At 42.2% G+C, this 12909-nt stretch overlaps 1 protein-coding gene across 2 annotated transcripts in view; it reads right to left on the reverse strand.

The window, feature by feature from the left end:
- The window catches only part of XPR1 (xenotropic and polytropic retrovirus receptor 1), a gene marked incomplete at both ends in the record, with an annotated part of 205106 nt that extends 196438 nt beyond the window's left edge, over positions 1–8668 (reverse strand). For both annotated transcript variants that reach the window (XM_079697077.1, XM_079697076.1), the window contains one exon: positions 8600–8668. In XM_079697077.1, the coding sequence (XP_079553203.1) occupies positions 8600–8668 (69 nt within the window). The remainder of the gene's footprint in view (positions 1–8599) is intronic.
- Positions 8669–12909: the final 4241 nt, after the last annotated feature.

Here is a 12909-nt window from a genome sequence, read left to right on the forward strand (position 1 = left end):
GGCTAAATGAAATGTCATGTCATGTCTCTGATGGCTAGTAGAGGTGTGCTTGTATACTCTTGTGTTTCAGACGTTTCTTAGTTTTAATTTCTAATATAGCATATTATCAATAGACATTGAAATCCTCAATAATTTTTAAGAGTTTCAAATGGTCCCAAGACCAAAAAGTTAAAGGACTTCTCTTAGGTACAGAAAAAGCACACAAAGCACTTGGATTACTGGGAATTACAACTTTACCAATTTAGCTTAAATAAGTAATTCACACACACACAATAATCTAAAAGCTTCTCATTTTCCTGTATGATTACATTTCACCCTTCAATCTTCAAAAAAATCACTTGTTCACTAATTATTTATGACTATTCAGTGACAGAACTGGGTCTAAGGACTTACATCTCCTTATTCATGGTCTACAGTCTTTCCAAATACTGCAGGTCATCTTCAATAAGGAATGACTATGTTTTCTTAATCAACATACTGTCCCTCCTGTTACAGAGAATATGAAAATTGTAAGTTACGCTTACAGCAGGTTAATTAAACTTTCCTCTGACCTATAATAAATAAACAACTTTTTAAGGATTTTCTGATCAGTCCCAATAAATACCACACCTGCCTAGTGATGGGAAGAAACAGGTAACCAAATTTCTTCCTATAAACAAATTAAATTTAAAGGCATATAACATAAAAAGTTTGAAAAGCCAGGGAGAATTCATCCATATTATGAATCCATATTATTTACACAGGTGATCCAAATTTAACCATGTTCCAAGTCCTCAATCTACAATCTTCCCTTTCTACACCATTTTTAATTTTGAAAGCACTAGGCTGACTAAAATATAAAACCAAACACACACACACACACGCACACGCACACACACAGGAATACTGTTTTTTGGGACTTCCCTGGTGGCGCAGTGGATAAGAATCTGCCTGCCAACGCAAGGGACACGGGTTCGATCCCTGGTCCAGGAAGATCACACATGCCACGGAACAAGTAAGCCCGTGCACCACAACTACTGAGTCTGCACTCTAGAGCCCGCAAGCCACAAGTACTGAGCCCGTGTGCCACAACTACTGAAGCCCACACACCTAGAGCCCAGGCTCCACAACAAGAGAAGCCACTGCAATGAGAAGCCCGTGCACCGCAATGAAGAGTAGCCCCCGTTCACTGCAACTAGAGAAATCGCATGCAGCAACGAAGACCCAATGCAGCCAAAAATAAATAAATAAATTTATAAAAAAATAAAATACTGCTTTTTGTTTTTTTCTATTTTTAAGACAACAAAAGAGCCAGAATTTAATGACAAATCTATCAGCCTATAGGACATAATAGAGCCCCTATAAATATTTGTTGAATGAATGAATAATTTTTAAGGCATTTGTTCATGGGCATTGTCTACTTGGCTTCTTTTAAAGATTTTTTTTTTAAATGTGGACCTTTTTTTTTTTTTTTTTTTTTTTTTGCGGTACGTGGGCCTCTCACTGTTGTGGCCTCTCCTGTTGCGGAGCACAGGCTCCGGACGCGCAGGCTCAGTGGCCATCGCTCACAGGCCCAGCCGCTCCACGGCATGTGGAATCTTCCCAGACCGGGGCACGAACCCGTGCCCCCTGCATCGGCAGGCGGACTCTCAACCACTGTGCCACCAGGGAAGCCCTGGACCATTTCTTTTTTAAAGTCTTTATTGAATTTGTTACAATATTGCTTCTGTTTTATGTTTTGGTTTTTTGGCCACGAGGCATGTGGGACCTTAGCTCCCTGACCAGGGATCGAACCCACACCCCCTGCACTGGAAGGTGAAGTCTCAACCACTGGACCGCAAGGGAAGGCCCTATTGGCTTCTTTTAGCATTTACTAGGTAAGGGGAAGACCTGAAAAGGAAAATACAACCGGGCAAGAATCCTAGTGAATTCTGACAATCTCTCAATCCCAAAGGCCAATTAAATACCAAGCAACTCACAAACCACCTGCAGTTAAGCTATACAACTTGAGAAAAATCTTCCAAACTTTTTTTTATGTCATATCACTATTAAAAAAAAAAAGTTGGGCTTCCCTGGTGGCGCAGTGGTTGGGAGTCCGCCTGCCGATGCAGGGGACGCGGGTTCGTGCCCCGGTCCTGGAGGATCCCACATGCCGCAAAGCGGCTGGGCCCGTGAGCCATGGCCGCTGGGCCTGCGCGTCCAGAGGCTGTGCTCCGCAGCGGGAGAGGCCACAGCAGTGAGAGGCCCACATACCGCAAAGAAAAAAAAAAAGTTTACTATGCACCTCCAATATATGTACCTTTGTTTATAAATTATCTCCTTCTACAACTGTGTGCATTATAAAACACAGAATTTTTTTAAGTGGAAGTTTTAAAAGATGAGACACTAATAAAATAAATAATTTAAACTTTCATTTGTGAATAATGTGCAAATATTTTTAATCTCTCCTAAGAAATTATCAATAACAATACTTTTAAAGAACAACCTAACAGAAAAAGTTCATTACTTTTTAAAATCTTAGTTTTTAGTATTTCAAAGGCCTAGTTCAAACTTCAGGATTCAGTTAATTTTGAAACTTGATTATAATGGCTATAAGCTGGAAAACAGACCTCACAAAGCCAGAAAACTCTAATACATAACATATATTTAGGGTGTTCACTGTGGATGACAACGGATGTAAAATCTTATTTCAAAGAATTATCTTAATTATTTTGAAACTTTTTGGCAAACGTCTTGTCAGGTCTATTAAAGTACCATTGTTTTTTCTGTAATTTGGCTGACAAAAAGCTAGTACTAGAAGTAGAATTGTCAGCTCTGCCATTTTCTTGTTGTTCACATGTGCTTGCATTATGCTGTTAAGGCTGGTACTGCTGTTGAGGCTTCTTTACAAGAGTCTTTTTAAGTCACATCCATTTTATAAGGGTTAGTTTAGTCAAAACTAAATAATATCCATAAATTCATCTTAACTATGTACCCATAAACTGGATTAATTGCTATTTGCTGAAAGTGAACAAACAAGTGAGAAAACTATTAGCAATTCTTATCTCTCTTTTCCTCAGACTACCTCCTAAACAAGGTCACTGCATCAATCCATTTGTTCAATATTAGTAAAATTTCATTTCTTCTTGTCATATGCATAAAAATGAATATAATTAAGACTTCTAAAACTACCTTCTCTTACTCCATGGGAGTGTTGGGTACTCTCCTTTGGGGGCTATGATGCAAATATACTTGCAACATCTAGCCAGCACAACTCAATCAGTCTCAAATGCTTTTCAGATTAGGACTGGATTTGAAGCCAGGACTGATTTTCCATGGTCACCTCAGGTCAAATAAGAGTCTTATGTTCTTATGATCTGGGCCTTCACTCAAAAACTGATCCAAAACCAACCTTCAGGGATGGATGGACAAGTATAATCTTTCCAGGACACTTAACCTAACACACTTTATTATACAAAGATAATAAAGAACAGTAATAACTTCCTGTTTTATACAACATTCATTCACTCACTTAAGAAACATTTGTAAATGCCAGGCATCTTACTGCTATACTCATTTACAAATGTTATTTTAAATATGCTATACTGTACTTTCATTTGCCGAAGTGCCTAAAAGAAAAAGTGTGGTTTGTGCCCCATCGGGTGGCCAAACTGGAAATTTCAAACAAGTTCCAGCAAGGCAAGTTAACTGTAACTAATCAACATAATACCTTTGGGAAATTGAAGCCTGCAACACAAGTGTTCTCATGGGAGAGTTCTATAAATGAAAATCACAATAATGTTATGGCAATGTTTCCTTACACTTGAAAATAAGGGATATGCAGTTTATGGAAAATCCCTTCCCAAATCTTGCAACAAAAAATGAAACTATGACCATCACTTTTTACTTAAGTTAAATAAAAGCTTCACTGGGTCAGCTTTCCAGTCACAGATTAAACTATCATCAAAAGTATTTGAAAGGAGACTATTAATTTAAAAGGATGCTATTAATAGTAATGATTTAAGTTCTGTCCTCTTCATATGCAAAACATAATGAAACCATAAAAATGTACAGAAATTTGGAGCTATATGGGTCCTTAGAAAATAGAGGGCTGTGAGCTTAGAAACCATCAAGTCCAGTTCTCTCACTTTACAGATGAAGAACCTAAAGCCCAAAAAGAGGAAGTGATTTCGTCAGGGTCACACAGTCTGGGTGACCTGACTCCCAATGCTTACACATCTGTGCTCAAGAGACTAGCTATCTATATATGATCCTGGACAAATAAATAACTTAACCTTTCTGGACCTTAGTTTCCTTGCCTGAAAAAAAACCAAGGAGACAGATAATCTCTCAATTCCCTTTTAACTCTAAAGTCCTGAAATTTAGATACCTCATTATTTTAGTACCTTACAAAACTACGGCGTACACTGAAAAAAACCATTCCTGGTTCCTGAGAAACCAAAGCAGCACAGGACCCTAGGGAAGAAAACACAAGTCAGCAGCCTAAGGCACCAAATATATTTGCTTCTTTTGCTAATATTCTGTAAAATATTAACATGGTCATACTAGCCTATTTGGTTGAAACTGGTCTAAATTAATTTTGATTAATCAATTACAGAACTCTAAAATATACAATCACTGATACTAAATTTTTAAAAGTACTCTTTGGGGCTTCCCTGGTGGTGCAGTGGTTAAGAATCCGCCTGCCAACGCAGGGGACACGGGTTCGAGCCCTGGTCCAGGAAGATCCCACATGCTGTGGAGCAACTAAGCCTGTGCGCCACAGCTACTGAGCCTGTGCTCTGGAGCCCGCGAGCCACAACTACTTAAGTCTGCGTGCCTAGAGACCGTGCTCTGCAACAAGAGAAGCCACTGCAATGAGAAGCTCACACACAGCGACAAAGAGTAGCCCCCGTTCGCGGCAACCAGAGAAAACCCGCAGCAACAAAGACCCAACGCAGCCAAAAATAAATAAGTTAAATAAATTTTTTTAAAAAGTACTCTTATAAAGCTTTATTGATGTTTTATATTATATGCCAAGATTTACACTCAAATAGATTACTGGAAACAGGAATAGTAGTCTCTTCCCATTTGTGTTTGTTGTTTGTAAAAACTATTCACAAATGGATCAAACTGATTTTCTTTATATGGTTTCTCCATGTTGCTCTATTCTTTCATGCTTTATTATTCTGCCTATGAAGACCAAGTCTGTGAACGCCACAATTCATTTTTAAATTAGAAACTGATAATTTTCAGGATATTGATGGATCACTAACAATAATTTTAACAATCCAAAAAATGAAATCCATTAAAAGTTAAATCAAAAACCTGTGGGGCTTCCCTGGTGGCGCAGTGGTTGAGAGTCCGCCTGCCGATGCGGGGGAACGCGGGTTCGTGCCCCGGTCTGGGAGGATCCCACATGCCACGGAGCGGCTGGGCCCGCGGGCCATGGCCGCTGGGCCTGCGCGTCCGGAGCCTATGCTCCGCAGCGGGAGAGGCCACAGCAGTGAGAGGCCCGCATACCGCAAAAAAAAGCAAAAAAAAAAATCAAAAAAACACCCTATGAACTGGGACTTCCCTGGTGGTGCAGTGGTTAAGAATCCGCCTGCCAATGCAGGGGACACGGGTTCAAGCCCTGATCTGGGAAGATCCCACATGCCGCGCAACTGAGGCTGTGCGCCGCAACTGCGGAGTCTTCTCTCTGGAGCCCGCAATCTACAACTACTGAGGCCACGTGCCTGGAGCCCGTGCTCCGCAACAAGAGAAGCCACCACAATGAAAGGCTCATTCACCACAACGAAGAGTGGTCCCTGCACCTCGCAGCTAGAGAGAGCCTGCACACAGAGGCGAAGACCCAATGCAGCCAATAAATAAATAAATTTTTTAAAATACAAAAAAACCTATGAACTACAACAGAACTTGAAAAGCTCTGGCCCTATATTCTTATTTTATGAAAGAGGAAAGAACCCTGGAAAGGCAAAAGGACTGTCCCCATGGCCTCATGACGAACATATACGAGAACTAGCACTTATTGTATGACCGAGTGTACATAATAATACATATAATCAGAGATGTAAAACAACATTTTCAGCTAATTCTCTGCTTATTTCAAGTAAAATTTAATATAGCAAAATGACGTAAAACCAAAGAAGCTGAACAGTTCATAGTCGTTCACAGCACTAGAAAGCAGCCTACACAAGAAATCAGGAGTAATACACCCAAATTTCATCACCAGTACTTGAAAAACAAATTCAAGTGTCTGTTCTACTAAGTGTTTCAAGAATATCATCTTCATATATGAGAAACTACATGTTACTGCATTATGAGAAGGTTCTTTTCTCTAGCAAATGCTAACATCTTTTATGATGTCCTTTTTTCCCCAAAGTTTTAAGCTGCCAAAATTCCTAGACTCTAAAGACGCTTATTTATGCCCCTTTAACTGTTTTTAAAGGAACAGCACCAGCTCTTGAGAAATAGTATACAACACACAGACCCCAACCCTATAAAAAATGTCTTTAATGGCTCCAATTCACAAAGAAAAGTGCTCCTTATTAATTTTGCCTACCAAACAATGAGCTTTTCCACGACAGGAGTCACATAGTAGGGACCCTCTGCAGAATAAAATTTCAACAATTAATGAATTTTTCAAAAAATAATTTCTAATTGGCCTAGGAAAGATAATGCAGTCACACATATTAAATGTGTTCCTCTCCTCTCTGACCAAACTAAAGTAACCATTTAGGACTAATGTCCAAATGTAGTATGTGAATGAAGAGTCCCAGAATGACTCCAGCCACAAAGCTGACATTATAAATCAAGAGGTAATTTCATCTTCAAACTAAATCTTATGCTTCTCCTTCCAGCCCCAGAAACTGTATTCCAGATTAATACAATTCTATGAAACAGTTAAGTGCTGTAATACTTAAAATGAATCATAGCATACAATCAGCCACTATTACTTCTCCCCAAATGAAGCATTCCATACTATATAACAAGTATAAGATGTTGCTTCAGCATGCTGTGTTCTATGAAGAACTAGCAGTGGTGCTGAAAATTACTACTAGAAAGATGAAAGACCAATACCTTCCTTTCAATAAAAACCATCATCTGGACTCTAGCCAAGGTTTTAAAACTGACCAAATGTTATTAGAAACAATAAATCAAAAACTCTACAGGCTGAAAAGCTAATCCCTTATTTCATTCTTACAAAATGTAGCCACAAAACACTACAAGAAAATTAAGTGAAAAAAGCATTCATAATTTTAGGCCTTTCATTTCTGGCAATACTCAAATACTGTATGTTACACGGTGAATTTATTTTACAATCTTCAAGGTTGTTTAACCTACTTACATCCCTCTTCTTTTCTTCAATTATTACAACTGTTATACGAATAAATAAACCCGCGTTGTTGCCTAAACATCCTATCAATGAACTTAAAACAGAAATTAAATAGAAAATCGAAATATCTCAATTTATAAAACCTAGCTAGAATATTTGTGTTCATATTGATTTTATACTCTTTGTTCCTGCACATAACATAGATGTGAATTCCTGGAGGTTACAGATTAAGTCTTTCTCTATCCAGGAGCTGAACTGCCAGCCACTGAGAATAACCTATTGCAATGCTTAAAGCCCTTCAGGTATCTTGGCTTCTGAAAATATAAATGAGCTCGTTCTCTTCACTTTTCTTTTTATTAGTGTAAGGTTCCTTATCACTATCTATTAAATACCCTTCAGGAGCTGTTATCACAGAAATTAAGGGTGAGGAAGGCCATGATTTCTGTAATACACAGGTATGTTTTCAAAGTACATTGTTTACAAGATAGTACTTTTCTCCCTAGCTAACAAAAATTTTAGGAAAGAAAACCTGAAAATTTTAATAATTCCCTTCTCTTTCTTCCTTCCTCTTCCCCTTCACTCCATTCCAAAACAACAGAAGAGCCAAAACCAAAGATATGATTATATACTTCATTAAATTAGTGAAAAAAACGAATCACCGTCTTTTTATCAAAACAAAATAGTTGATTACGATACGTTTGCATACTGTAACCACCGCATGTGTGATACACATTTAAATCAAGTTTCAACGCTGCTACAAAGCCTTTGTCAACAGTGGGCAAGTGGGGGAAAGCTGAAGGGCTCTGTGGAATGAAGGAAATCACTGGAGGGGCTTATCTGGGAAGAGAAGGATTCCTTGGTGAGAGGTGAGCAGAGAGAAACAAGACCTAACCTTGGCGAGGGGGCGCTCGCCCAGGGTGGGGACCAGAGGTCAGGGTGAGCGGGAGGAGGGGATTAGCGCGGAACCGCCGCGACCCCGGGCTACCCTCACACCCCGACTGCCCCACCTGCGGCTCGCCCTCCCACCACCATTCCCCAGCCCCGACCGGCTGTGCCGTCCCTCCCGGTCCGCCGCCCGCATATCCGTTACCCCGGCGGCAGCGGGGCTGCGGGGGAGGGGAAGGTCAGCGGGGCCCGGAGGGGGCCGGCCGCGGCGGGGATGCCGCAGTGGCTCCCCGCCGCACCGGGTCAAAGTCCGCCCGGGCGCGGGGAAGCAGCAGGAGCGGAAGGCGGCGGTGGAGGTCGGGACTGGCGAGATGGTGGCCCCTCCGAGTCCTCCCACTACCCGGCAGCTGCCGGTACCTCATACTGGATGTATTGCTTCCTCCACTCGGGAGTGATGTGCGCGGAGAGGTGCTCGGCGAACTTCATCCTGCCGTCTCCCCCTCACTCCCACTCGGATCCAGCAGTTACAGGCGGCGGCGGCGGCGGCGGCGGCGGCGGCGGCAACAGCGACTCCAACTCCTCCCCACATGGGCCCCGGCGCGGCGCGGCGATGCGCTTCTCTCCTCCTCCGCCGCCGCCGAGGTCTCCTCAGAGCCGCCCTCCCGCCATCTTCCTCCTCCTCTCCATAGCCCCGCCCCGCCCCGCCCCACCCTCTATACGTCATCGCTATGGTAACCGCCTACGCGCACCGACGGAGGGGGCGGAGTAAGGGGCGGGATTTGCGTATATTCCTTAAGGCTCCGCCCCTTCTGGGCCGGACGTGCTGAAGGCACCTCCCCTGACCTCTTACGTCTGGCGCCTGTGGGCCTTACAGCTGCTCTTTACCGCCAGCCTGGGAAGCCACAGTGTTGTTATTGCAATTAATATTAATACTGTAGCAACAATAATCCACACAAGACGTTTATATTTTCAAAGATTTGTGCAGGGCTTCTATGGTGGCGCAGTGGTTAAGGATCTGCCTGCCAATTCAGGAGACACAGGTTTGAGCCCTGGTCCAGGAAGATCTCCAAGGCCCGGAGCAACTAAGCCGGTGGGCGGCAACTACTGAGCCTGTGCTCTAGAGCCCGCGAGCCACAACTACTGAAGCCTATGCACCTAGAGCTTGTGCTCTGCAACAAGAGAAGCCACCACACTGAGAAGCCCATGCACCACAACAAAGAGTAGCACCCGCTCGCCACAACTAGAGAAAGCCCACGCCCAGCAACGAAGACCCAAGGCAACCTAAAATAAATAACTTTATTTTTAAAAAAAAGATTTGTGCAAACGTTTTTCCATTTTGATATTTATTCTTCATAAAACCCTCAATGATGGATCAACATTAATCCAAATTGAGTAACTAAAACAGACTAAATAGTTAAGGGCCACATGTATTTAAAGGAACCCTATTTCACATGCTCTAGGTGCTCAATAAATGCTTGTTGAATTTAATTAAAGATGTCAGTGCCAGGGCTTCCCTGGTAGCGCAGTGGTTGAGAGTCCGCCTGCCGATGCAGGGGACACGGGTTCGTGCCCTGGTCCGGGAAGATCCCACGTGCCGCGGAGTGGCTGGGCCTGTGAGCCATGGCTGCTGGGCCTGCGCGTCCGGAGCCTGTGCTCCGCAACGGGAGAGGCCACAACAGTGAGAGGCCCACGTACCGCAAAAAAAAAAATAAATAAAAGACGTCAGTGCCAAGAATTACATGCTGCTTCTGAATTTCAATGTAATTATCTAGTCTAGGGGCTACTAGAAAGGCCAGCAACAACACCTGGGCCCAAACCAGGATTGTGGGTACCAGCTGGACTTGTGACTGAGCTTCCTGGAGATTAGGAGTGGGGTTGAGAGGATAACCAATGTTGGGAGGAAAGAGAATCCTCTAGAGATACAGTTGGATCCCTACCCTCAGGGAGACCAGACATGGACCCAGCATCCAGGCTGACTGTCCTCGAGGAGAATGGAGAATAGATCACACACACAGCTTGGCACTACTTTGAGTGTGGGACTGATTGTCCTGGAGGACCTGATTTTGGACACTAACCAAGGTCCTTCCCTGAGTAGAGGAGCCCTGGATAATAATAACTAACGTTTGTTAAGCACTCACTGTCCATGTAACAAACACTATTCTAAACCCCTTATACGTACAGTACCTTGTCCTTTAATTCTCACAATTTTGATGATGCCCAAAGACTAGGGGACTACCATGACCGAGACAGTACTCTTAGTTATCAACATCTACTGTTGGCTGTTTTTTTTTTCCATGTGTTTTTTCCCCCTTCCCCTTCCTCTTAATTCATGCCAGTAGGGATTCTGCAATTATTTCCTCAGGACAGGGGTGATGCATTATGGAAAACAGGCATAGGCTATGAGTCTTTCTGACTTTTATTATACAAAAAAGCCTCAACCTTGGGTGAAAGGGTAATCAGGGTCAAAAAAAGAAGAAGAATAAGAAAAGGAGTGAGGACTCCTCTCAGATCAGCACTATACCCCGCTGCCCTCCATAACAATTCCCCTCTACTGGAGGTAAATGTTGTCAGGAGAAAAAAGACAGCAAGAGAGGGCTATGCCCCCAGGAAGGAGGCACAACCACAGAGAGGAAATAACTGCATAGTGTGCCTAGGAAGACAGAACCAGGAGCAGCAGCAAAAGAGATTGCTGGGCCTTTACCAAGTATAGACTAGAATAGTAGACTCTTTTTTTTTTTAATTGAAGTAGAGTTGATTTACAATGTTTCAGGTGTACAGCAAAGTGATTCAGATATATATATATATATACACCTCTTCTTTTTCAGATTCTTTTCCATTGTAGGTTATAGTAAGCTATTGAATATAGTTCCCTGTGCTATACAGTAGGTCCTTGTTTATCTGTTTTATATATAGTAGTGTGTATCTGTTAATCCCAAATCCCTAATTTATCCCTCCCCGCCTTTTCCCATTTGTTTTCTACGTCTGTGAGTCTATTTCTGTTTTGTAAATAAGTTCCTTTGTATCATTTTTTTAGATTCTGCATATAAGTGATATCATATGGCATTTGTCTTTCTCTGTCTGACTTACTTCACTTCATATGATAATCTCTAGCTCCATCCATGTTGCTGCAAATGGCATTGTTTCATTCTTTTTTATGGCTGAGTAATATCCCATTTTATATATATATATACACACACACACACACACACACACACACACACACACCACATCTTTATTCATCTGTTGATGGACATTTAGGTTGCTTCCATGTCTCGACTATTGTAAATAGTGCTGCTGGGAACATTGGGGTGCATGTATCTTTTCAAATTATGGTTTTCTCCAGATATATGCCCAGGAGTGGGAAGTGGGATTACAGGATCATGTGGTAGCTCTATTTTTAGTTTTTTAAGGAACCTCCATACTGTTCTCCATAGTGGCTGCACCAATTTACATTCCCACCAACAGTGTAGGAGGGTTCTCTTTACTCCACACCCTCTCTAGCAGTTATTATTTGTAGACTTTTTGATGATGGAAGAATGGTAGACTCTTGGCTACAACTCCTGTAGACCGTGGCATCCGGCTCCCAACAGCACCATACCTTGGTACCTTAACTGTGCACAAGATTCTGGAACCATGACTCAACCCAGAGAAGGCAGGAAATCCTCAACACTATTACCAATAATTCTTAATTTTTCTTATGCTCATCCAGAGCCCCCAAGACTCAGTTGGACCTGAAAATCTTAGTTTATCTACAGAATTAAATTTAATAATAAGTTTCCTATTCCTAGCATTACTTCAGATAGTTCACTGACAGAACAATCAAATACTTAGTATTTATTGAAAACCTACTTTCTACAGAGTACTGTGCTAAGGTACTGAGAATTATAATCTGAATAGTTTTAGTCTGAATCAGAAGTAACTCTTACACTTTCTTTTGTAAATAGGCAAATAACTCTTCATTCATCAAAATTTTACTGAACACTATGATATGCCAGCCATGCTACTTTGGGAATGAAGGACAGTTCAAAAATAGGGCTTCCCTGGTGATGCAGTGGTTAAGAATCCGCCAGCCAATGCAGGGGACACGGGTTCTAGCCCTGGTCTGGGAAGCTCCCACATGCTGCAGAGCAGCTAAGCCCCTGCACCATAACTACTGAGCCTGCGCTCTAGAGCCCACGAGCCACAACTACTGAGCCCACGTGCCTAGAGCCCGTGCTCTACAACAAGAGAAGCCACTGCAATGAGAAGCCTGCGCACCACAACCAATAGTAGCCCCCACTCACTGCAACTAGAGAAAGCCCGCGAGCAGCAACGAAGACCCAATGCAGCCAAAAATAAATAAGTAAATAAAGAAATTTATAAAAATAAATAAATAAATAAGACTCTGTCTTTTCCTTGGAGGACATCAAAATCCAGTCAGATAGACAGGCAGATAGGCCAATATCTAGATTACAATGTGATATGCACTGTAACTGAGGTATCTACAAGGACACATTCAGCTGACTAGGAAGGGAAGAAGGGTATCCCAGAAAAAGTGGCTTTCAAATACAGTCTTAAACAACTATCTGACAGGGAGAAAGACACCTCCAAAGATCTCAAAGGCAAAAAGCAAAGAGAATCCAGGGCTGTTAGAGAATGGCAAGAAGTTGTCTGAGCAGAATATCCTTTAAGGCAGCTAAATGTCCCTGCTTCAAAGAAACAGTCCCCATCCCCTTACCTCCCTTACC

This window comes from Hyperoodon ampullatus (assembly GCF_949752795.1).
Source record: "Hyperoodon ampullatus genome assembly, chromosome: 2".
In the NCBI taxonomy this organism is placed as follows: Eukaryota; Metazoa; Chordata; class Mammalia; order Artiodactyla; family Ziphiidae; genus Hyperoodon; species Hyperoodon ampullatus.